The sequence below is a fragment of the Acomys minous genome (genome assembly GCF_964271855.1).
Source record: "Acomys minous genome assembly, chromosome: 8".
NCBI lineage: Eukaryota > Metazoa > Chordata > Mammalia > Rodentia > Muridae > Acomys > Acomys minous.
Genome location: NC_140489.1, coordinates 8,951,038 through 8,977,825, shown reverse-complemented (window position 1 = coordinate 8,977,825; position 26,788 = coordinate 8,951,038). Strand labels below are relative to the sequence as shown.

The 26,788-nt window shown below is 43.9% G+C and overlaps 1 protein-coding gene across 1 annotated transcript in view; it reads left to right on the top strand.

Moving 5' to 3' along the window:
- The window catches only part of RCOR1 (REST corepressor 1), an 81,560-nt gene that overhangs the window by 20,165 nt on the left and 34,607 nt on the right, over positions 1-26,788 (top strand). Inside the window, exon 3 of the mRNA XM_084793516.1 lies at positions 18,211-18,294. Coding sequence (XP_084649642.1) covers positions 18,211-18,294 — 84 coding nt within the window. The remainder of the gene's footprint in view (positions 1-18,210; positions 18,295-26,788) is intronic.

Sequence of the window (26,788 nt, the reverse complement as noted above, 5' to 3'; positions counted from 1 at the left end):
GAGCCCGGCTTAGTCTACAAAGCAACTTCAGGACAGCCAAGGCTAACACAGAGAGACCCTGTCTCGAAAAACAAAAACAAAAACAAAACAAACAAACAAAAAAACCAGTTTTTCCCCCAGATTACAGATTTACAATCTGTAAGGTGGTTTCTACCTTATTTTCAAGTCATTGTGACAAATTTGCTACGTCCTAAATACCAAGAAATGTGTGCACCAGTTGTGAAGTAGAGCACATGCAGAGAGCCTGAGGCTGTTGTCAGTTCATTCACAGGAGGCACTGCTGCGGCTGTGGGCAGCAGGGGTTAAGAAGGGCGATCACAGTGAAAGGTGTTTTGATTTGTGGGACAGGGAGGGGTGGGTTCTAATGGGAATATAGTGAACAGTATTTTTACCCCTAGAGCATTGCTTTTTACCCAAGTTGGAGATCTGATTCTCTTGGGAGTCTTTTCTTGATTCTTACAGCTGCCCCAGCACTGTTCATGACTGTAGCCATGGAAACATAAGTAGGATAACATAAGTTTATAACTTGTTGCTAGGCAGATGTAGCTCACAGTATATTAAAATGTTCTCATTAAAAAGTGTTTGAAGGGGTTAGAGAGATGGCTCAGCAGTTAAGAGCACTGGCTGCTCTTTCATAGGTCCTGAGTTCAATTCCCAGCAACCACATGGTGGCTCACACCCATCTATAATGTGATCTGATGCCCTCTTCTGGTGTGCATGAAGACAGCATATCTACACATAAAACAAATCTTTTAAAAAGTGTTTGGAAGCCGGGCATGGTGGCACATGCCTTTAATCCCAGCACTTGGGAGTCAGAGGCAGGAGGATCTCTGTAAGTTAGAGACCAGCCTGGTCTACACAGTGAGTCACGTGCTGCGTTTCTAGAGGACTCACGTTTCACTTGGCTTTATGTGTAAGACTGATTCACCTGAGTGTATATGTGATGCCTGCCCTGAAGGCACAGGAGGGCACCAGGCACCTTGGAACTAGAGTAACAGGTGGCTGTGAGCCAAGTGGATGCTGAGAGCTCCATCTGGGCCCTCTGCAAGTGCTCCTGACAGCTGAGCCTGTCATGCAAGTGCTCCTGACAGCTGAGCCTGTCATGCAAGTGCTCCTGACAGCTGAGCCTGTCATGCAAGTGCTCCTGACAGCTGAGCCTGTCATGCAAGTGCTCCTGACAGCTGAGCCTATCAACACTTGCAGAGACTGTTACAGCCAGGTGTGGTAGCCATGTCCTTAATACTAGTCTCCAGACACAGAGGCAGGGATCTCTGTATCTCAAAACAAATACAAAAACAACTGTTCAATGCTCTCACCTGAAGCCAACCAAAATATTCCTACTTATTCCGGATAATTCAGCATAGCTGTAATTTTTTCTTCCTGAGACAGGATTTTTCTGTGTAGACCCTGCTGCCCTGTAACTCACTTTGTAGATCAGGCTGGCTCCAACTCGAGATCTGCCTGTCTCTGCTGAGATTAAAGGCGCGGGCTACCACCCAGCAGGTATCTGGATCCCTTGGCATCTGAAGCAGCAAAAGAAGACAATCCAGTCACTTAAACATCTCCACATACAGCTACAAACCACCACTCTTTAGCTCAAAGCAAGTCCAGGACAGCCAAGATTACACAGAGAAACCCTGTCTTGAAAAACCGGGGAAAAAAAAAAAAAGAAAAGAAAAAAGTGTTTGAAGGGCTGGGCATTGTAGAGGGTTTGCCTAGCGTACAGGGTCTGCGTTCGCCCTCAGAACTGTGGACAAATGAGTGAGTAACTGAGTGATAGAAAGGCTGCTTTTGGTCCTCCCCCCCCCCCCAGATTTAGTTTTAATTCAAACTTAGTAGCTGATACCTCCTAGCCACGTGTGGCTTGTGGCATAGCCCTTCTGTGACGTGGGAGGTCTAGAGAGGAGTGTTTGTTCCTCGCAGAGGGATAGATCAAGCTGGTGACCCTGCTGTTCTCTCATTCCTGTGCTTGTCTTTTTAGAAAAAGTAAACCTTTGAGTATTTAAATAAACAGTGCAGATGTATGATACAAATCCAAAGATGCTAAAAAGGTTTGTATGGTACAAGTAGCTTTTTTCCTTCATTCCCTGCTTCTGTTTCCCCTGGCTAGAAGCAGCCATTTTTACCTACGTGCTGACTTCCTGAGTCTCCTGTTCAAGTCTGGGAATGTCTGGGCTGCCGTGGCAGGTGCACAGTGGTCCTGGAACATTTTTTCTCCTGTGAGGCATTCCTTCCTCTCAGTTTCTTTCCTTCGGCCAGTTCTTTGGGTCCCCCCCTGCCCCCGTTTTTGGTTTTTTGAGACAGGGTCTTCTGTGTTAGCCTTGGCTGTCCAGGTCTCACTTTGTGAACCAGGCTGGCCTCGAACTCACAGAGATCCGCCCTTCTCTGCCTCCCAAGTGCTGGGATTAAAGGTGTGTGACATCACGGCTGGCTCCTATGGCCAGTTTTGAGCCCTTTCCCCCAACTCCTGCTTCCATTCTCATGACATCTTTGCTGTTTTTAGTTTTTTGTTTTGTTTTCTTCTAGTCTAGGAGTTAACTCAAGGCCTTTAGAATGCTAGACAAGGAGCTACCAACTTTATTCTGCCCCTTTTCTTTGTTTTTCATTTGCTTGTCTGAGATGTTTCCTGACTGACCTTGAACTTTTATTTCTCCTGTCTTCACTCCAAGTGCTATATACATGTGTGTGTGAAAGAGATGGGCTTCTATGTAGCTCAAGCTTGTCTTGAACTCAAAATCCCCATGCCCTCAGGTCCTTTAGTGCTCAGACTGCAAGTGTGCTGTGACACTAATGTGCTTTCCTTCCCTTCAGAATTCCTTTGACCATGTAAACTCCCAAACAGTGGACATTTAAGAGAATAGTTTCTGAAGATAGCTGTGCGTGTGTCTGTGTGGAGTGGTAGGTATATACAGGTCATGTGGCAGGTGCAGGGCTACGCATGTGTGTTCGCCTTCAGGTGGAGCCTTTTAGGTGACTTCCTGTTCTTACATTTAAGGTCTCTTGACTTTTTTGTTTTTGTTATTTAAAATTATTTTTATTTCATGTGCATTTGGTGTTTTGCCTGCATGTATGTCTGTGTGAGGGTGTCAGATCTTGGAGTTACAGCCAGTTGTGAGCTGCTGTGTGGGTGCTGGGAACTGAACTGGCTCCTTCGGAAGAGCAGTCAGTGCTCTTAACCGCTGAACCATCTCTCCAGCCCTTGTTTTTGTTCTTTAGGGACTTGAATAAACCTTATTAAACTATTCGTTGGTGGGTCTGTACATGGCATAGCATGCGAATGATCAGAGCACAGTTCTTAGAGTGAGCCCAGGTCTCCTTCTACCTAGTTTGTCCTGGGCATGGATCTCAGGTAGTCAGTCTTGGTGGCCAGTGCCACACACACACACACTGCACTTACTCTTTTGTTAGGTTCATTATGACCCAAGTGGGTTTTTTTGTTGTTCTGTTTTTTTGTATAGCCGTGGCCATCCTGGACTTGTTGTGTAGATCTGGCTGGCCTTGAACTCAGCTATCCACCTGCCTCTGCCTCCCGAGTGCTGGGACTGAAGGTGTGCGCCACCACGCCCAGCTTGACCCAAGTGTTTTCATCTTAGTTTAAGACTAACTTCTACTTGGAGCTAATCTATAGTATTTGTTTTTCTATTATGTGTTACAGTATGTGTGTAAGTGGAGGTACACATATATTACAGCACACATGTGCATGTCAAGGGACATCTTTTGGGAGTCTGTTCTCTCTTTCCATCATGGGAGAGAACTCAGGTAGTACAAAAAAACACCTTTACCTATAGGCCACCTCACCAGCCCTAAAAGCAACTTTGATTTGAGACAGTAGATGTGTTGTCTCTGTGGTACTGAGAATTGGACAGCAGTGACTGTGTTCCACTGTTAGTGTGATGTCACAGGTGGTGTGCGGGTTAAGAGATCACAGGCCATTTCATCTTCCCATCTTCAAGTCTAATATCTGGAATAGATCTCTCTTAATATCTGTGGTTTGAGTAAATTACAGAGTTATGAATTAGTTTCCTTTCATTTAAGAGGATAAAAGGATGGAGTGTGTGCTCAGTGACCGTAGGTGCCAGGTCTTGGGTTCACTGCTAGTGTCCTTCCTGCCTCCCTATCCCTGAAAAGGATAAGTGCTATAGAGATTGGGGAGCAGGGAAGGTCGAGTATTGTCCTCCCAAATCTGGATTAGTTACAGAAAAGTCATTTGTTACGATGCCTGACACACAGTGACACTGCTTATTCCAACGTCACACTCCTCCTCACTCACATTGTCATTGCTCCCTAACAACTTAAGACTCAGAAGAAAGAAAATAGTTTCTCATTAGGAAGAGGAAACATTTCAGCCAGGTGTAGCTTGTAACCCAGTACTAGGAATTGGAAGTGGTAGGGTTGGGCTTCATAGGAGCCAGACCTTGGTCCCCAGGGTTGGGGAGGAGAGAGGGAGAGAAAAGAATTGAATAGCATGATGGTTTAAGTATTTTGGAGAAGGCTAGAGAGACGGCGGAGCATTGGCTCCTCTTTCAGAAACCCAGGCTCTACTTCCAGCAGCCATGTGGCGGCTCACAACTGTTGTAGCTCCATGTTTAGGGACTCTGATGTCCTTTTCTGGCCTCCTCCTCACACAGGCAGGCAGAACACCTACACACAAAATAACAAACAACATGCTTTGGGGAAACGCACAGCAAGAAGGGAGCATGTATGTTATCAGAGGGGACATACAGTGACAGGCATTAAGCAGGCCCCATCTGCAGGTGAGCGTGTCAGCGGGTGTCCATGTTAGCTCACAGGTTCCACTACTGGTCTCTCCCTGAAAACCAGACCATGTCTCCCTATCTAGCCACTCCATAGTGAGCTGACCTTGCAGTTTTCTTCCCTTTTGCTGTTGCAGGTAAGGCCTGCTCTCCCCCACTGCCCAGACCCAGGTGGCTTTGCGTTACAGCTAGACTTTTACCAGTGCCCTCCTGGGCTCTAGCACATAGACTCTGGTCATTGTTTCTTCAACCTAAAGGGACGGACAGAACCGAAGGGTCTCTTCTCCTTTTACACGCTCTGCCTGTGCTCTCGTAATAGTCTGGAATTGCAGGGCTTGTCTCTCCTTCAGCATCCATGTCACACTCTGTAATGAGTATCTTTCCTAATGAAGCTGCTCCTTTAACATGATGGCTTGCTCTCCCACTTCAGGTGTTGTCGATGCTGCAGCTCTCCGAGTAAAGCTCTGTGAAGGGTAATCTCACCTCAGCTTCCTTTCAAAACCCGCCCTGTTTATACTGTCATGTGCTTCAAGCTGGTCATGAGCTGTTGCTGCTAAGGCTGACTCTCCAGTGCATAGACTAGCTTTGCTCTTTGCTAAGATTTGCGTCACGTGTCGTTTGCGCACAGGTTAAACGCCCCTGCCCGACATCAGTCTGCTGCCTGTGCTTCTATCCACTGTACAGCCGTTTCAGACCGAGCCCCTGTTGCATGTTTGAATGCATCCCAATTTATTGCTGTTGTCAGCAACATTTGATGCATAGCTGTGTAGTCTATAGTGATTATGTAAGTGACAGTGTCTGTTTTTGAGATTAAAAAGTCAGAACGGTGGTGGCAGTAGTGATGGTCAAGCTGAAGGGAAAGTTCAGTTTAAACACGTGAGGTGGGAGATACTCGAGTGGCTGTTGAGTTATGGCATTGTGTTGTAGGTATATAGTCCAAGGCTATTAACAGAAGTGGTTGGAGAAATGTCACGTGTAAATGTTGTTTAGGAAGAATAATTGCTGCCAAGTTAAAAAGAAGTATCCAGGAGAAAATGTGTCCAGTAAAAAAGCAGAATAAAAGCAAACAAAAGACAATTTAAGGTTTTTGAGGACTGAGGGTGGGACTCATGCAGCCCCAGCTGGACTTAAACTTTCTGTGTAGCTAGGGATGACTTTCAACTTCTGACCCTCTGTCTTGAGAATGGAAGTTCCTGGTGAGTGCTGCCACTCAGTTTATGCCATGCTGGAGATTGGATCCCGGATTCCTGTGTGCTAGTAAGCACTCTACCAACTCAGCTATGTCCTAACTTACCCTTTTCTCTTAAGTATAGGGGCTCACTTGTAACCTTACTGGCTTGAACTCAGAATTTCCCTGTTTTAACCTCCCGAGTGCTGCTCTAATAAATAACAGTTCTGAGATACCACACTCAGTTCACTGTCTATCCATCCATCCATCCATCTATCTGGGCCAAGTGTGACTATTTCCTCTGTATCCATCTTTGTTTTCCATTTTATCTCCCCACTTCCTTGCTTTTTGCCTTCCTTGGTCAATATATTAAGATGATTTTAGTTAGAATAGACCCTGAGTCTATCAGTGCAGTTTCTAATGTGGATAGCAGATAAGAATTGGTTGCATAGAAACCCTTAAGAGGAAACACTCTGTCAGGAAACGAGGGCTACACTTCAGGGTCTTGAGTCGTAAGGGCGCTGCTTCTCCCGCTTAGTGCCCAGACTGGTCAGTGTGGTACATTGATGGAGGAAGGGAAACAGGAGGGGCTGCCCCCTTTCTAGAACTTTTCTCTGCCTAGCTGTCTGCTCATTATCAAGTCAATGTTTATGAAACACTGTAATGTGTCAGATACTAGAGATACCCATGTCTCAAAGGACTGGAACTTAACAATGGAGGCAGCAAAAAATAATAATTGGTATCATTTGTGAAGTGATTTCTGATCTGTGACGTCACAGACCTGGGCATGGTTACATCATGCTCACTACTCTGTAGGCAGCAGCCTTTGTCCTTGTACAAATGGCTCATGATAAAAGTCTGAAGATCTTCAAGTCTGCCATAGTTCTTGGTGGTTACTACAGTGGGAGGGAATTGGCAAGAAGGGTGGCTCGCTGTAGGGAGACAGGCAGCTGTGGTCTGAGTGGAGATCAGCTGACCTAATGCATGGGGAGATGAGATGGCAGGGAGAGCTCTTTCTTCTATTTGTTTTGTTTTGTTTTTCAAGATAGAGTTTCTCTGTGTACCCTTGGCTGTCCTGGACTTTGTAGACCAGGCTAGCCTCAAACTCAAAGAGACCCACCTGCCTCTGCCTCCCAGTGCTGTGATTAAAGACCCAGCTTCCTTCTGTTACAATAAATTGTATCTGTTTGGCCTAGGAAGCCAGTAAGTGACACAAAGAGACTGAAATGTAATTCAAAGCTGCAAGCACTACCTTGGGCAGAATCTAAACTGCTACGAATCTTAACAATTAAGTAAAATAAACTACACCAATCCTTATAACCTACATATATCCCAAGCACTTGCCAATCTGATCCTTCTCAGGTGGCTTCTCTCTTCCAACTCCCTCCATCAACTGTCAAATCATCAACTCTTAACTGTCAACTCTGGCTCCGCCCCCTGTCCAGGAAGTCCTGCCTTCCACTTCCTGTCCTGCCCAGCTGATTGGCTAAACAGCGCTTTATTGACAGTTGTTACATCCACTCAAGACATTCCTCCACATCCTTAATTTTTAGTTAACTTTTTAGTATAGTTCCTATTGATAGAAAAGTTAGAAATAAAGCACAGAGAGTTTCTGTACCCCACACACCCAATTCTCTTCCTAATGACATCTTGACTCTATGACAGTGCTGTGCCCAGCTGCTGTCTTCTTAGGCTCTTCTTGTCAATGGCAGTTGTGTAGATTCGGCTTCTTTTAGAATGCACTCCTGTTTTGAGCACACTGAAGAGAAGTTTTATAGGATGTTTGGGGTTGTTGCCTTTCCCCTTCATGACTAGTTTGAGTTTATGGCTTTGAGGGAAGAAGGCCACAGAGAAGAAGTGTCACCCTTTTTTTCCTTAAAAGAGATGAAATGTAGAAGTACTATGAATACATTGTATTTTAAGATTTATTTTGTACTGTATGTATATGTCTGTCTATGCATGGGTGTGTGCAGCCAAAGGTCAGAAGAGGAGCTCAGATCCCCAGGAACTGGAGGTACAGCTGGTTGTGAACTGTGTGCCTGGGTCCTCTGGGAGAGCAGCCAGTGCTCTTAACTACTGAGCCACCCTCTCCAGCCCCTGTGACTGCATCTTAAGGTGAAAATCCAAACAGTAGGGAAGCATATATGTATACACACACAGCTAAGTTACAAATTTTATTCTTTTGTTTCTATCCAGTGACTTTCACATTTTTTAAAATCAAATTTTAGTATTTAATTGCACACTTTTAAAGTAGGTGTGTTACAGTTTCTCATGTGGCTTCACATTCCCTCCCCCCTCGGTTTTTTTTTTTTTTCTCCCCTTTTTCTTTTCTGAGTACTTTTTGATGTTTGTTTTTTGAGGCAAAGTCTTATTGTGTAGCTTTCACTGACTTCTGTGTAGCCTTGACTGGCCTTGAACTCATTATTGGCATGAACTACCACGGTTAGCTTTTGACTTTTTAACATCATATTGCTTTTTCTCTACATTTTTTGGTATTTTTGCTTTCTTATATAGTTTAAAAAATTAAGTTAGGTGTATATATCTGTGTGGGAATGTGAACGTGAATTCTGGCATACTTGGAAGCCAGAAGAGGACAGCAGATCCCCAAGAGCTGAGGTTACGGACAGCTTAGTTACTCTGTAAAAACCGTATGTGTTCCTAATCCCTGACTTCTCTAGCCCCAGTGTTTTTGCTTTTGAATTCATTCATGAAAACTGGAACCTAAAAGCGATTAGAGCCAGATGCAGTGGCACATTCCTTTAGTCTCAGTTGAGGATAGCCTGGTCTACATAGTGAGTTCTAGACCAGTCAAAGCTACATGATGAGACACCCCCATGCCATTCCCCCCAAGGCAATTAGAATACTCGCTTTCCCCTTCCAGTTTGTGTATATATATATGAGCGCACATGCTAGTTTATTTTTGTGTGTATGTTGTATGTACTTGTTAGTATAAGTATGTGTATGTGTGCCTACCAATGTATAGGTGGGAGGTTGATGCTGTTTTTCTCCTTTTACTTTTATATTTTGAGACAGTGTCTCTTTGAAGATTTATTTATTTTTATTTTATGTATTAGTGCTCTATCTGCATGTACACCTGCAGGCCAGAAGAATTGTGAGCCACCATGTTGTTGCTGGGAATTGAACTCAGGACCTCTGGAAGAGCAGTCAGTGCTCTTAACCACTGAGCCATCTCTCCAGCTCTGAAAGTGTCTCTTTGAGACCCTGTAAATTATGATTTATCTAGACTGGTAGACTGGCCAGAGAGATTCAAGGATTCAAGGATCCTCCTGTTGTCACCCTTTCTGGCCTGGAGTTACAGATAGATGTCACTGTGCCCTGCTTCTAATGTAGGCTCTGGGAATTTGAACTCAGGTTGTCATGCAAGCACTCCCCTCCCACCCCCAGCTCCTGCCCCTCAGGCTATTTTTTTTTTTAATTAAATCTTTAGCCAGCTATGAACATGCCTTTAATCTTAGCACTGGGGAGGGAGAGGTAGGGAGATCTCTCAGTTTGAGGCTATCCTGATATACATAGTTCAGGATAGCCAGGACTACATAGGGAGACCCTGTCTTTTTGTTTGTTTGTTTTTGTTCTTGTTTGGTTTGGTTTGGTTTGGTTTTTCGAGACAAGGTTTCTTTGTGTAGCCTTGACTGTCCTAGACTCACTTTGTAGACCAGGCTGGCCTTGAACCGATCCACCTGCCTCTGCCTCCCAAGTGCTGGGATTAAAGGCTTGCACCAGCACACCCAGCTGGGAGACCCTGTCTTAAGCAAGCAACAGTTCTCTCTCTCTCTCTCTCTCTCTCTCTCTCTCTCTCTCTCTCTCTCTCTCTCTCTGTATGGTTGTGCCACTTTTTTTTTTCATCACAGGGTTTCTCTGTGTAGCCTTGGCTTTCCTGGACTCGCTTTGTAGAACAGGCTGGCCTTGCTTGAACTCACATGATCCATCTGCCTCTGCCTCCTGAGTGCTGAGATTAAAGGCATGCGCCACCACGCCTGGTCCTGGTTGTGCCACTTTTAACCCTAGCACTTGGGAGGCAGAGGTAAGCAAATCTCTGCAAGTTTCAGGCCTGTCAGAGCTACCCAGTGAGACTCTGTATTAAATAAAAAACAAAACTCCTAACTAGTCAAATTAAGACAAACAAACAAAAAAGCTTTATTGATATAATTTACTGAACACAATTTATCTAAATGTGTGATCCAGTGATCTTGATTGTGTTGACAGATGGTGCAGCTGGTTGCAGTGGTAGGACATCCAGAACATCTCTGCTGTTCATAAAGAACTCCTGGACCTACAACAGTGACTTCCCATTTCTCTCACACACCATGGCGTCTTGCAACCACTAGTCTATTATGTTTTTAGTTTTTCTGTTAGATATATTTACCACTTTATATGTATGATTGTTTGTCCTCATGTATGTATGTATGTGTGCTATGTGTGTGCCTGGTGCCTTTAGAGGTTAGAAGAGGGTGTTAGACTTCCTGGGACTGGAGTTACAGGCAGTTGGGAGCTGCCATTGGCTGCTTAGAATCCAACCCAGTTCTCTGGAGGAGCAGCGAGTTCTCTCTGTCCTCTTATTACCTTTTCATGTCCCACCAAACTTCTGTTTTGTGATTTGCTGCTTTAATTTGACATAGTACCTTACACTTTAAAAAAAAAAGTTGTTGCTTTCTTTTTCTTTTTCAAGGCAGGGTTTCTCTGTGTCTTGGACTCATTTTGTAGACCAGGCTGGCCTCGAAGTTCGCAATGATCTGCCCACCTCTGCCTCCTAAGAGCTGGATTACAGGTGTGCACCACCACTCCAGGCGAACCTTATGCTTTTGAATGGCAGTATAAACATCTTATGGATGTACTATGTTTTGTGTTTCCATTTGGTTAATGAACACTTTGGACTATGTTTGTTTCTTGCTTGCTGTGTGTAATGGTGTACTACTCTATGTGTTAAAGTTTTCAGGTGGCTCTATGCTCTCATTTCTCTGGGCTGGGTAGAGTGACATAAATGTTAGAGGAATCAGTCCCATATTATATTCCCAGTACTCCAGACAAATAACCCAATTAAAAAATGGACAAAGAGGCTTCTGAGATAACTCAGGTGGTAAAAGTGCTCACCAGAACTCAGATGAAGGCAGAAGGAGAGACCGACTCAGAGTTGTCCTCTAACCCAACACGTGCACGGTGGCCCAGGTGCCCACAACATGTGCACGGTGGCCCAGGTGCCCACAACATATGATGATGATGATGGCGACGACGATGATGATAATTTGAATTAGACATGTGTATGTCTAGGAAAGACATACACAGATTGTCAGCAAATGCGTCTAGTATTTATTAATCAGGGAAATAAAAATCAAACCCCGATGAGAGATTACAACTTGTTGATTTAGCCAAAAGTGAGACAATAGCCAGTATTGGCCAAGATAGGGAGAAATAGGAACCAGTGTCACTGGGAATATAAGATGGAAGTCGCTGTTCTCTTCCCGAATACTTGACACAATGGCACTGTGGAAGGACAGTTCATTAAGGCATTCAGATCATAACGAAGAAACATGCTAGAAGGGTGTTGCAGGACAAAGTGATCGTAAACTGAACACACTGTTACCAGCAGAGGTTAAATCACACATTCAAGGGTTTTCTTCTTTAAAGATGTAGTTTTAGCCAGGCAATTGGGCCTTTAATCCCAGCACTTGGGAGGCAGAGAGAGGCAGGAGGATCTCTGTGACTTCAAGGCCAGTCTGATCTACCTGGTGAGTTCCAGGACAGCCAGAGCTACACAGAGAAACCCTGTTTCAAGAAACAAAAAACAAAAAAAGTCTTCCTTTGGTTTTGTGTCTCTGTGTGGGTGTTTGCATGTGAGCACATGTGCCTGGGGAGGACAGAGAGAGCACTGGGTACGCTGGAGCTGCAGTGGCAGGCAGTGTAGGTCCTGGAAACTGAACGTGTGGTCCGTGCAAGAGCAGTATGTGCTCTTATCTGCTGAGCCATGTCTCCATGCAGTTCTTATGGGTGGGTACATGTGTATCTGTATGCACGCGTGTGCTTGTGTAGGTGGAGACATGAAGTTGACATCGGGGTCTTCCTTGGTCAGTTCTTTACCTGATGCTGAGGCAAGTTCTTGTGATGGATTTGAAGCTTGATGGCCAGCTGGTTAGGCAGCATCCAAATGGCAGCTCATGCCTGTCTGCAGCTCTAGTCCTAGGGCATCCGGCACCCTCTCCTGGCCTCCATAAGCACAGTAGTGCACAGACACATACAGGCAGAACACATGCACACAAAATAACAGTGAAGGGGATTCCTTTAGGAGTATGTACTAATTTGATACTGTGAAGATCGATAGTAGGAAAACAATGGATCGGTTTCCTGCAGTTAAAGCACTGTGGCTCTGTAAGAATAGGAACCCTGGTATGTGTAGTAAGAGCACTGCAGTTCATACCTACAGTGGAAGTGACTGAGGGCAACAGGCACAGATCAGTACACACAGGGTGAGAGTTCACACCCAAAGCCGCTATGATGTCACACGATGCAAGGTTGGCGAGCACTCCAGAAACACCTAGTTCATTACATGTTTGAATTTCATTGGTTCTGGTTATTGTGTGTTCATATGTCTTTTTATGTTGCTAAGTTTTTAGAGACTCCCCACATTGTAAGAAGCTGGGAAGTGCCAGTTTTACTTTGTTTAATATTTGTAAATAATATTTGTCATAATAACATACTCCTTTAACTTGAGCTTTGTAATGAAACTGGTGTAGAGCTAATTTTTATTTTTAATTCCTTTAAATTCCATGATCTATTTCATACTTGTCAAAGAACATTTAAGATTTTTCTATATTTTATACTATACCAAGTTCTGTAGTTACTATCCTAATGAGTCAAATCTTCCTTGAGAGAGCTGTGGGGTATGTATTCACATGTTATGTGTGTAGATATTTAGAGGCTTATTTTAAGACATTTATCTGATTGGGGATCTGAAAGATTTGGAATCTGTAGGCAGATGTAAGGGAGGAGTTGAATCATCATTCTCAACACCTTCTCCCAAAATCTCAGTATTTTCTTACAGAGCAGCCTTCCAGAGCTGTGAGGTGGTGGCACACACCTTTAATCCCAGCACTTAGGGAGGCAGAGGCAGGGCATCTCTGTGAGCTCGAGGACAGCCAGGGCTATACAGAGAAGCCCTGTCTCAGGAAGAAACAAACAAACAAGCAGACAGCAGCCTTTCAGTAGACCTTATGGAGCACACTCTCTGTTAGTTGTCATCAAGAGAGTGTGGATAGTAACCTGATAGACCTAATACTTTACAACAATATCTACCCCAGCTTACTAAGGGTGAAAACCCTGTGGGATGGCTTGAGCTGATGGGTGTAAGGCCTGCAGGGACTTAGTCAAAACCCTGTAAAACTAAGCAGCAAACCAGTGTTCATTTGAAGGCCTATCTTGATATCTCAAGCCCGGGGCTTTGAAAGTTAAAAGCTCTGGCAGTGTTTATACACATGCCGGATCAGGTTTTTCTTTTTTCTTTTTCTTTTTTTAACGCTATGAAGATACAGTAAAGCAGTTCTCATGCGTCTGACTGGCAGTGTGGGGCATTGCTGTCCGTTGCTCCTAGGTAAGGAGTCGGCTAGAGTGTCAGTTCTTGTAGGGCAGCACCTGCGCAGCAGCGCTCCTGTCGGCAGTGTGGGTCTTCCCTGTGCTGTTGCAGCTATTGTCAGCTTCTGCTTTCTTGTGCTTCTTGTTGCAGCAGGTCTGAGTTGATTTTGAATCCTCCAACACTTGCCATCTACTGACTAGAAACAACAGCCTAGAGGTGCAGCACCGTTAGGCATCAGTTTCTATTTAGAGATAGTGGCAGGAGCTTTCTTCTTCTTACAGCTCTCAGTGCATAGAACTGATGAACTGTGTGGCTTTTCTTCTTTCCTTCTCCTGCCTCCTCATCTCTTTTCTATAGCTCAGGCTGGCTATAATCTCATGATGGTCTCCTGCCTCAGCCTCCCAAGTACAATAGGTACAATTCTAGATAAGCCCTTGAAATCTTGTTAATCCACCTCTACCTCTGTCCTGGAAACTGTTGGTCTTTGCTCAACTCTCATTTTACCCGCCCCAAAATGGCCTGTGAATAGAGAAGATGACCTTTGACCTTGACTTTTGGACCCTCAATGCCAGCGAGGTCACACACTTCCTAATCTTGTTCTTTTCTCCCCCTCCCCCCCGCCCCAAGCCAGACAAGGTTTCTCGGTGCATCCCTGGTTGTCCTGAAGCTCATTGTGTAGACCAGGCTGCCTACGCACTCCGAGATCCACCTGCCTCTGCCTCTTGTAAAGTGCACCACTAACAACTAACTCCTAATCAATCCATCTTTCTTTCTTTCTTTCTTTCTTTCTTTTTTTTTTCCCCCCGAGACAGGGTTTCTCTGTGTAGCCTTGGCTGTCCTGGACTCACTTTGTAGACCAGGCTGGCCTTGAACTCACAGTGATCCGCCAGCCTCTGCCTCCCGAGTGCTGGGATTAAAGGTGTGCACCACCCCCGCCCAGTTTACCATACTTCTTTTCCTCAGTTTTTACCTGAAAATAGAACTTTGTTGTGCAAATAGTTACCATTTATTTTCTTTCTTTCTTTTCTTTTTTCTTTTTCTTTCTTTCTTTTTTTTTGTTTTTTGTTTTTGTTTTTCAAGACAGGATTTCTTGTGTGGCCTTGGTTGTCCTGGACTCGCTTTGTAGACCAGGCTGGCCTCGAACTCACAGTGATCCTCCTGCCTCTGCCACCCGAGTGCTGGGATTAAAGATGTGCACCACCACCGCCTGGCTACCATTTATTTTCATTGCTGTGTACTAGCCTGGTGTTTGCATTTGCCCATTTTCTCTTATTTATTTGTATGCTTTCTAGTTTCTGGTGTTGAATACGCTTCTTTATTCTATTTTTGTTTTATGTGTATATCTTACCTTCAATATATGTCTGCATCACCACGTATGTACCTTGTGCCATTGTAGCTGGAAAGAGGGTATCAAATGCCTTCTAACTGGATTTTTATGGAGGATTATAAGCCATCATGTGGGTGCTGGGAGTCAAACCTGGGTCTTCTGGAAGAGTAGTAAGTGCTCTTACCTACCAGTCATCTCTCTAGTCCCATCTCCTAAGTTTCTTTTTTCTTTCTTTTCTCTTTTTTTCCTTCAAGACAAGGTTTCTCTGTGTAGCCTTGACTGTCTTGAACTCAATTTGTAGACCAGGCTGGCCTCGAACTCACATTGATCCGCCTGCCTCTGCCTTCCTGTGTGCTGGGATTAAAGGTGTGTGCCAGTGCGCCTGGCTCTAAATTTCTTTTCTTTTCTTTTCTTTTTGTTTTTTTGGTTTTTTGAGACAGGGTTTCTCTGTGTAGCCTTGGCCATCCTGGACTCACTTTGTAGACCAGGCTGGCCTCGAACTCACAGTGATCCTCCTGCCTCTGCCTCCCGAGTGCTGGGATTAAAGGCATGCGCCACCACGCCGGCTTTTTTTTTTTAATTAAAAACTTATTGTATAAAACACAGTTAAGAGACACACTGTAGCAGGGCGGTGGTGGTGCACACCTTTAATCCTAGCACTTGGGAGGTAGAGACAGTGGATCTCTGTGAGTTCGAGGCCAGCCTGGTCTACAAAGCGAGTTCAGGACAGTCAAGGCTACACAGGGAAACTCTTATCTCAAAAAACAAAACAGGGGGGGGGAGAGAGAGAGAGAGAGAGAGAGAGAGAGAGAGAGAGAGAGAGGGAGGGAGAGGGAGAGAGAGAGAGAGAGAGAGAAAGGAGAAACTGTAGACTGTGAGTAAATAGCTGCATGTTCATATCTAACATACGTATGTACATCCGAAGAAAGAATGCTCATACTTACTATAAGCCAGTAGAGACATTAGAGCTCCTAGACTGCTGGTGGGCAGCAGTGGATGCAGGGAATCACCCAGGAGCAGCGGTTTCCCTTACAGGGAGGAGACCTTAGGAATGTTCCTGTGTCATTTATATTGCAGGAGTGTTAGCTCAGGACAGACGGCAAGCGGCCAGCTGTCGCAGGCAGACAGGAGAATGAATGCATTCGGAAGGAAGCACTGGGACCCTAGGGATGCTCCGTTCTAAAGTGTTCTGCACCTACTTTGTTGGTGTCTGCAGTGCCACACTTGCTTGGCCCGCAGCTGCAGGTCTTTTGTGCTCAGTGATCCTCCATAGATCCCAAGAATAACTCAGAGTCCAGTGAAAAGCTGAGGACCTCGTGGTCCCAAGGCCAACCTATAGCTCTTGAAACTGGGATGCTCCCCCTGCGGATTGCACTCTAGGACATGACAGAGAACCTTGAGTGTGGGCAAGAACTCCCAAGAGCTAGACAGAGTGAGACTGCAGCTATGCTGGGCTTGTGAGTGTGGTGAACATGAGCCTTGCTGATGGCAGGGATCAGGCAAGTACCTGTTGGGTGAGCTTGTGTGTCTGTGGGGGTGGGGGAGTTGGCAGTCACAGATGCAGCCTCATTTATTGCTGATGTTCCAGCTGACAATATATAGCTCTAGTACCTTAAGAACTATGCCTAGCCATGCCTGGTGGTACAGACCTGGAGTCCTAGCTACTTAATGCCTCAGCAGGAGGCTCATAACAGCCTGTGCTACAGCATGAGAGACCCTGAATCAACATTAGAAATAAAAAGAGGGTTGAGTGGTAAAGTGTTTGTCTGGTGGGTGCAAGGTTCTAGGTTCAGTGCCTTGTACCACTAGAGTAGGGGGAGTGGTTTTCTGAGTAGCAGCAGTAACACAGATAGCCGAGGATATTGGAGATCTAGAATATTACTAGGCGCCTGCCTACTGCTCTGTTCTGATACATAGCTAGCAAATTGAGAGAAGGACAAAGCGCCATCGCCTATGGATTATGGTCCTGTTACCATATCTAATGATATTTTTCTTTAAGCAGATTCACAAGTTTTTTTCCTATGTGTTTTTCTAAAAGTTAAGCAGTTTTTTTGTTTTTTTGTTTTTTGTTTTTTGGTTTATTTTCAGAGTCCTTATTTCTAAGGTCCATTTTGAAAGATTCATTCACCCCTCCCTCCCTTTCCTCTCTTCTTGCTCCCATTTTCTCTTTCTCTCATAAAGACATGGTCTCAGTCTGTAGCTTACACTTCTAGCGGTTGTCATGCCTCAGCCGTTCAAAATTCATGTTAAAATTTCTATGGCCAGTATATTGGGAGGTGGGACTTTCAGGAGGTTAAGATGCCATGAGAACGTCACACTTAGTAGTGGCTTCGGTGTCTTTACAAAAGTGCTTGTTGTATGAAGAATTAATTTTTTAAGCTTTAAAATTATATTAAGATATTCAGGCCCAGGTGTAGGGTTCATAATTTTAATCTCAACACTTGGGAGACAGAGACAGGTGAATCTCTGAGAGTTTAAAACACCAGCCTGGTCTACATAGCAAGTTCCAGACCAGTCAGAAATACGTACTGAGACGCTGTCTCAACAAAAACAAAATTTAAAAAGGCATATTACAGCTAGGCAGTGGTAGCACACACCTTTAATTCTAGCACTGAGGGAGGCAGAGGCAGGCACATCTCTGAGTTTGAGGCCAGCCTGGTCTAGGACTGAGTTCTAGGACAGCCGGGACTACACAGAGGAAAAAAAAAGGCATATTTGAAGGAAGATGATACACCACTTGTATTTGTCACATTCTTGTCACTGCATCCTTTAGGTCCTGTTTCCATCCCCATGTAAAGTTATCTTAGTGGACTTTGTGATTTTCTTTTCTTTTTTTTTTTTTAAAGATTTATTTATTTTATTTATTGTATATGAGTGCTTTATTTGCCGAAGAAGAAGGCATCAGATAAGATTATAGATGGTTGTGAGCCACCATGTGGTTGCTGGAATTTGAACTCAGGACCTCTGGAAGAGCAGGCAGTGCTCTTAACCTCTGAGCCATCTCTCCAGCCTCCCCCCCCCTTTTTCTTTCTTTCTTTTTTTCTTTTTCTTTTTTGGTTTTTCACGATAGAGTTTCTCTGTGTAGCCTTGGCTGTCCTGGACTCAGATTGTAGACCAGGCTGGCCTCGAACTCACAGAGATCTGCCTGCCTCTGCCCCCTACAATACTGGGATTACAGGCATGCGCCACCATGCCTCGTGACTTTGTGAATTTCTTAAAATACTGTTTTAAAGTTATTTATTATTATTGAATGGTTATGAGGTGAAGAGTAGGTGATGATGTCATATTCTAAGGCTTAGAAGATCAGAAGTGGTGCTATTTACTGCTTATTATACCTATTAACTTATAATAATGTAACTTTTATTTTCTTTCTACTAAGCCAAACTGGCAAGGCGCAGTCAAGAACGAGACAATCTTGGCATGTTGGTGTGGTCACCTAATCAGAGTCTTTCAGAAGCAAAACGTAAGTCTTAAAGCCCCTTTCCTGTCCTATCTTCTCAAAGGTGTCTTTGTGACTTAAAGTCTCTATGCTGCTCTTTCAAATTTTTAAAATTTAAAGATTTCTAACCTGTGGTTTCATTATAGTACATATTCCTAAATGCTATGTAAGCTGATAATGAGTTTAATTTAGTAATGAGTTATTAAGGACTAGTAATGAACCCGTAGTAAACTACAGACGGTGGATCAGAGTAGAAAGGAAATAATGGGCGGGAGAGATGGCTGAGCAGTCAGAAGACTTGCAGAGGACCTGGGATCTGATGACCTCTTCTGACTTCTGTGGTGCACATATATATAGGTAAAATGTTCTTGCAATAAAACAAATATTTTTTAAACAGAAAAAGGAAATACCAATGGAATGTGTGACCCCCCCAGCTAGGAATGTATATGCTGAGCCCAGGGCTTCACAGTTCTACGCCAGTACTCTACCACTCAGGCGAACCTCCAGCACCGCAGTTTTTGCAAAGTCGCTGGCAAATACTACGAACACACTGGCCTTTGTTTTGGAAGGGGAGGAATAGAGGTTCTGTTAATGCAGAAAGTGTTATTAATCGTATTTTCTGTCTATTTGTGTTGCCTTTTAAGAGTAATTTTGTGCTGGGCATGGTGGCACACACCTTTAATCCCAGCACTCGGGAGGCAAAGGCAGGCAGATGCTGTGAGTTTGACGCCAGCCTGGACTACAAGTGAGTCTAGGACAACTAAGGCTACACAGAGAAACCCTGTCTGGAAAAAAACGAAAAAACGAGAGAGAGAGAGAGAGAGGAGAGAGAAACAGAGACAGACAGAGAGAGACAGAGAGAGAGAGAGAGAGAGAGACAGACAGACAGAGAGACAGAGAGAGAGGGAGAGAGAAATTTTGTATCCTTTGTGTTACCATAATTCCTTGCTGTTTGAAAGTCTTGTTTTCATTGTAACTAAGAAATAAAACAAAATCTTCTTTTGAGAAATTTTTAGTGGAGTTTATGGATGGATAGATGGGTTTGGTTAACTCAAATCATATCACAGTTTTTTGGTATTATGCACATTTGGCCTAGAGCTCACAGGTCTGCCTGCTAGGATTAAAGGTGTATGCAACCACAGCTGGCCTTAGCATTTCTGATGTTGTGCTATGCTAAAAAGCTTTCTGCATATTTTCAGGGATGTTTTGTGTTTTCATCCTTCTCTTTGAGCATTTATGGTGACTTACATGTCACTTTGAGCATGCTCTTTCTTACAGAGTAGGGGGGGAAAGGAACTGAAAAATCTACCTCTCTGTAATTTGTAAAGCTTTGTTTTCCTGAGCCCTGCTGAGGAAGTCTGAGTCCAGAGATTCTTAGACACTCAGTTAGCCTGCCTCAAATCCATCGCCTTCCTGGATGCCTTCCAGGCTCAGTGTCCATGGGGAAGAGCAAGTGTTTTGAGTCTTAGCCCAGCACAGCGCATGGCCATGCTGCCCATATTCAAGCAGCTCTTCACTCTCCACAGGAGACAAGGGGAAGTTCTTCCGACTCCTGAGCTACAAATGGCTTCCCACACTGGTGGTGGTGCAGGCCTTTAATCCCAGCAGTGGGGAGGCAGAGGCAGGAGGATCTCTGAGTTCGAGGTCAGCCTGGTTTTATAAAGTGAGTCCAGGACAGCCAGGGCTGTTATACAAAGAAAGCCTGTCTCAAAAAACCAAACCACACAAACGGCTTTCCCCAGCTAACAGATAAGGGGCGAAGTAAGAGCCCAAGATCACTGAGCCTCTGGGGCTACTCTAAACCTGCTGCTCACTCTGGACCTGAGTCCTGGAGCCTTTTCTGTTCATTTATTTATTCATCTGTCTGTCTGTCTATCTTCTATCCATCAGTCCATTTATTTACTTGCTTACTGATTTGTTTATTTGAGACAGGGGCTCTCTATTGTATAGCTCTGGCTGTCCTGGAACTTGCTCTGTAGACCAGGCTGGCTTCAAACTCTCAGAGGTCTTTCCGCCTCTGCCTCCTAAGTGCTTTGATTAAAGGCATGCTCCACCAACTACTCGACAGGTTAAAAGTATTGTTTAAATTTTTAGTTTTACTGTTTAGTAGGGACTGGAGAGATGGCCATAGGTTAGTTAAGAGCACTGAACGTTCTTCCAGAGGGCCCATTCAATCCCCAGCACCTACATGGCAGCTCACAACTGTCTATAACTCCTGTTCCAGGGGATCTGACACCCTCATCAGACATACATGCATGCAAAACACAGAACCAATCCCAAAATAACAATTTTATATACTGTGGAATATTTAGAAGACACAGAAAAAGAAAAGAAAACAAAGCAAAACCAATAACAACAGAAAATCTCACCTTTCCTGTTACTGAGAAACAACTGCTTAGTGTTTTAACATGTCTCTGTGTTGTCCTGAACCTGAGTGTGTCTCACATTGTTAATACCTTGTAAATGTTTCTTTTAAACAACCCCCCCCCCATTTTTTTTTTGGTCAGACAGAGTTTCTTTGTGTACCTTGACTGCCCTAGAATTACCTCTGTAGACCAGCTTGGCCTTGAACTCAGATCCCCATGCCTCTGCCTCCCAAGTGCTACACCTCCACTCTCCAGTTTAATTCCTTTTAAGAAAGATTTTATTTTAATTTTATATGTATGAATGCTTGTCTGCATGTATGTTTGTGTACCATATGTGTGCCCAGTGCCTAGGAAGGCCAGAAGAAGGTATTGGATCCTCTGAATTGGAGACAGACAGCTGTGAGCCACTGTGTGGGTCCTGGGAACCGAACCTATGTCTTCAAAAGCAGCAACTGCACTCAACTGCTGAGCTATCTTTTAACCTTCGCAGTGTGCACACACACTTTTGAGATGAGATTTCATATTGTAGCCCAGGCTGGCCTGGAATTCACTGTAGAGCCTAGCCTTCTCTGTGTTACCTGGACACTTTGTTTTGTCTCTGTATTTACAATTACCTAACTTTTTACCATAACCAAGTATGGCTATATTGTACTTTATACATTTAAAAAGAAAACACAAATGGGCTGGCAAAATGACTCAGAGGTTAAGAACACTCGTTGCATTTCCAGAAGACTTGAGTTCATTTGGAAATTTATTTTTAAAGTAAGTGTGTGTGTGTGTGTGTGTGTGTGTGTGTGTGTGTCCCCGTGCCCTGTCATGAGTATGTGTATGTGCAGATGTGTGTGTGTGTGTGTGTGTATGTCCGTGCCCTGTCATGAGTATGTGTATGTGCAGATGTGTGTGTGTCCGTGCCCTGTCATGAGTATGTGTATGTGCAGATGTGTGTGTGTGTATGTCCATGCCCTGTCATGAGTATGTGTATGTGCAGATGTGTGTGTGTGTGTGTGTGTGTGTGTGTCCGTGCCCTGTCATGAGTATGTGTATGTGCAGATGTGTGTGCGTGTGTGTGTCCGTGTCCGTGCCCTGTCATGAGTATCTGTATGTGCAGATGAGGCCACAGAGGCCTTAAGGTGACATAGGTGCCTCTGGAACCGGAACTATAGGTGTTTGGTTATAAGACGACATGTGGGCGCAGGGCACTGAACCTGGATGCCCAGGAAGAGCAGTGGCTGTTCTCAGCTGTGGGGGTCCTCTCTCCAGTTCACTTATAGCCATGTGCAGATTAATGGTGTTTCCATAGACACATACACCATGCTCCAGATAGATTTCCATTGCTTGGACCTCACAGCCATCTTTTTCCTCTCATAACCATGGTGATGCTGGTATAAATGCACCTACTGTGCTGCTAGATTTATGAGCGAGTAGCATAGACAGTTACATAGTTCACATGGCAATGAGAACAGATCACTGGTTATTTTAAAATGTTTTCCTTCTATCAGCTGCTTTACACATCTCATGGTTACTGTACTTCTTTGTTGCATTATTTTCTCTGTGCCCAGGTCTTTTTGAGACCTAGTACTGGCTCATTTATTTGTGCCAAATAATACTACATTCTTTCCCCCAAAGGGTATTGTGGTTACTTTGAATTATAGGCCTGTGGCTGGAGCTGTGGAAGCTGTTGGAGTTCTTAGCAACTTGAGGAAGTGTCATTCAGTACCCCTAAAGTATATGGCAGGAATGTATTCAGTTTATTTCACCTGTGTCAAGTTCATGCACATGTCTGGGCATGGCATGTATCTATACATGCATGTTTGTCTGTACACAGTGTGTGTCTGTACATGCACATATGTCTGAACATAATGTATGTCTATACATACAAATGTGTCTGTATGTGGTATGTATCTGTTCATGCATGTGTCTGTACATGATGTATGTCTACATATGCACGTGTGTCTGTACATGATGTGTACATGATGTGCACATGTGTGTCTGTACTCCTGATTTTTTTTTCTTACTCAGTAGCATTTTTTTGTTTTGTGAAGTTGGTTTTTATTCATATTTGTTTGAGGGGGGCAGTTTTACATGTTTGGTGCTGTGCTAGAGGTAAGGATTTGGGAAGTTTATACTCCAGTGGCAATGATGAAATGAACATTTTTTTTTCTTACCTTTTATCAGATGTTTGTAATCTCCAAGCTTGTTAGTAGTCAATTTAGGACTAAAGCTCAGGTCTCTGGACTACATTTACTGCACACATCTGCTTTCATGTGCTACTTTGGTTAATCAAGTATAATTACGTACTTAGAACATTACTGATATTTCATAAGTTGCTTTGGGTTGTGTCTAACTAAAAATCATTTAGTGGGAGATGCTGCCTGTGGGATATGCCTAGAAATGTGCCCTGTAGAGACACAGTTGGAGAGGTTTAAGTAATTCTTAGGAGCATAGACAAGAGCCACGGAGTTGAAATAGGTCTCCATTAGTGAACATAAAAAATTACTTGATGAAACAGTGGTTTGATATGTGAGGGGCAAAGGTGAGAGTGTCCTATGCAGCTTGATATGGTGTGGTGAGAATTAAAGAGCGGCAGCTTGTCAGGCTTGAAAATGCTCACTAATTGGAAGGAAGACGTTTGAGCCTTCACCTGGTTTTGTCCCCTTTTTTCTTCTTTTTTTAAGATTGCATTTTGGGCTGGAGAGTTGGTGAAGTGGTTCAGAGCACTGGCTGCTCCTTTAGTGGACATGGGTTTGATTCCCTATGGCATCCACGTGACAGCTCACAACAACCAGTAACTCCAGCACCAGAGGGCCAGGCACCCTCTTCTGGCTTCCATGGGCACTGCACCCACATGGTGCACAGACATAATTCAGACAAAACACTCATACATAAAAAATAAAGTTTTTCAAAAATTGCAGTTGTTCCAAGTGATGGTAGCTCATGCCTTTAATCCCAACACTTGGAGGGCAGAGGCAGGAGGATCTCTGAGATTGAGGCCAGCCTGGTCTACAGAGCAACTTCTTGGATAGCCATGGCTACACAACAGAGAAACCCTGTCTCAAAAACCAAATGCATTTGTGTTTGCACCATGACACTCACATGGTGGTCAGAGCGCAGTTCATGGGACTTGACTGTCTTCTACCACAGGAGTTCTCAGGGCTGAGCTCTGCTGTCAGTCCTGGTGGCTTACCCCTCCTACCTACTGAGCCCATCTGCAGCTCTCATTTGCTCGGCTCCCCCTCCACCTCTTTCTGGCAGGCTCTCCCTAGGGAGCTCTAGCTGGCCTGGAACTCTACAGTCCAGGCTGGTTTTGAACTCACAAAGGCCTGCCTTCAGAGTGCTGGGATTAAAGGCGTGCACCACCAGGCACAGCCTCCTTTTGCTTATTAAGATAGGGCTTGAAAGAGACAAACTGGAATTTGGGCTACTTAAGAAGAACTCCTGAAGCAAGAAATGTCTCCAGGGATGGCTGCTGCTCCTTGATAGGCCTTAGTGAAGTGACTTTGTACTGTTGCACATTTGTCACAGACAGATGGTCCTACTCATTTATGCATATGTGTGTGCTTATGTGATGATTTAAGTATTGACTGCATTTTTTTTAAAGTTTTATAAAAATGAGGAAAACTGGCACAATTATAAGATATAAAAATCTTACTGTTAATATACTCAGTTGAAAAAAATTAACTCTCAGGGCTGGAGAGATGACTCAGTGGTTCAGAGCACTGTCTGCTCTTCCAGAGGTCCTGAGTTCAATTCCCAGCAACCACATGATTGTTCTTAAGCAACTATAATGAGATCTGGTGCCCTCTTCTGGTGTGTACGTGTACATGCAGGCAAAACACTGCAATCATAATAAATAAATTCATCTTAAAAAAAGAAAAAGAAAAAAATTAACTCCCAAGGACAAATATACAAGATGTGTGAAATGTAAAATATTAAAATACAAGGTAAATGAGGGGTTTTTAGTATTAGCTTCTTGGTTGATTGGTGCACTTGCTCTGATTAGAGCATCTGACAGACTAAAAAGAAGTTTCAGCAGGTAACATTTGTTTCTTGCTGGGGACCTGGGTTGATTCCCAGCACCCACATATGTTTGCAGCCAAGGTGGAGTTGACACCTTTTTATGACCTCCACAGGTACCAGATATGCAAGTGGTGTACATACATATTATGCAGCCAAAATACTTGTATATTCAAATCTTTAAGAATCATCCTATTGGCCGGGCAGTAGTGGCGCACACCTTTAATCCCACGCCTGGTCTACAAAGTGAATTCCAGGACAGCCAGGGCTAAACAGAGAAATTCTGTCTAGAAAAACAAAAAACAAACAAACAAAATCATCCTGGTGTATTACACATTTTATGAACTATATAGTGTTGAATATTTTTTAATGATTTATTCTTATTTGCTTGTGGGGAGAAGGCATGAGGTTCCCTGAAGCTGGAGTTAGAGGTGCTTTGAGCCTACCTACATGGCTCTTTTGGAAAAGCAGTGAGTGCTCCTAAGCATTGACGCATCTCTCCAGACCATTCTAAAGTAATACATAGACACACTGTAAGTATACCCAATATCTGGATACATTTTGAATAATATCTAAAGATATTCCAAAATATGTACTGGGACCAGGCTGGTGGGAAGCTGCCCTGTGAGTGATGGACTGGACCAGTGCTATCGTGCTCCCTCCTGTATCCTAGAAGACCTAAGCAGAATGGACAGAGCTCTCCTGGGGAGAGCTGAGTGCCCTGCAGTGGCGGACACTGTTGCCTGTCTGGGCTTCTTTTGCTTCTGCTTGTCAGTATGTCTTACCTTCGCCCTTCTGCATTTGGGTCTCACCTGCCTAGTTAGAATTTGCTTATCCTTTCTGTCAACAGAGGAGAGTTACTCTAAGTTTTTACTACAAACATTATTACCCAAACATCCTTTGACCCCCCTTTTTTTTTTTTAATTTTTCATCTCATCTGTTCACCTGAGAAGTCAGTGCCAACTAATCTTCTAAAGTGGTCAGACTAGTTTAGTTTACCCTTGCTACCAGAAAAGGGTGGAAGGCGTGTGCTCCAGATCCTCTGCTGCAGTTGGATTTGTGCATTGTAGACCGTCAGTGACTGTACCCTGCTGCTCGTACCTGAGAATTGTGCTACTTTTGTTAGGTGTGATGATGACTCTTTGAGGTATAAATATGTTTATACTTTGTTGGTCTGTTTGTTTGTTTGTTTTTAAAACAGGATTTCTCTGTGTAGCCTCGGCTGTCCTGGACTCATTTTGTAGACCAGGCTGGGCTGGAACTCACAGCGATCCACCTGACTCTGCCTCCCAAGCCCTGAGATTAAAGGTGGGCACCACCATGCCTGGCTATGTTTATACTTTTAAAATGCATGCATATGTAGGGATGAGATTAACTGGGATATATTTTAAGTTTTTCAAATAAAAGGAGTTTGGGTTCAACTAGTCAGATTGGACTGTGGACAAAGAATAAATAATTGTCGAGAATTTAACTTACTTTTCTGTGGTTACACAAGAGAATGTACCACTATTAGCAAATACAGCTCAATATTTAAGAGATTAGGCTATAAAGTGTACAAATTGTTCTCAAGTGGTTTGGGGGCAAAGTACATACTTACATACAAGTTTATTTTTATTATTAAAAGTAATTGATAATCCGTCATCCTTCCATATGGATATTTTTTGTTTGAGGAGATTCTGGTGCTCACATATGCTAAAAGTATACATTCTGTTGAGGACTTCACATTAGCCCCACACTGTGTGGATTATACCCACTTGTGTCAGCTTGCTTTCCAGTCTCTTGTCTTCTCTGTACTGCTGCGCACTATGGTATCACATTGCGTACCATAGTTTTTATACTCTTAACTTTCCTGCTATTAAAATGAAGTAGATTAGCTAAAATGAAGTAGATTAGTGCTGCACGCTGTAATCCCAGCACTTGGGAGGCAGAGGTAGCCTACACTGTAAGTTTCAGGCCAACCTGGTCTGCATAACGAGTGCCAGGACAGCCAGGGCCACAGAGAGAAACCCTGTCTCGAAAAACAAACAAACAAGAAGGTGGGAGCAGAGGAGAAAGAAGAAAGTAGTTAGGTGTGGTTATTCGTGCCTGTAATCTGGAGGCTGAGTCAGGATTTTGAGGTCAGTTGGACTACCTAATGA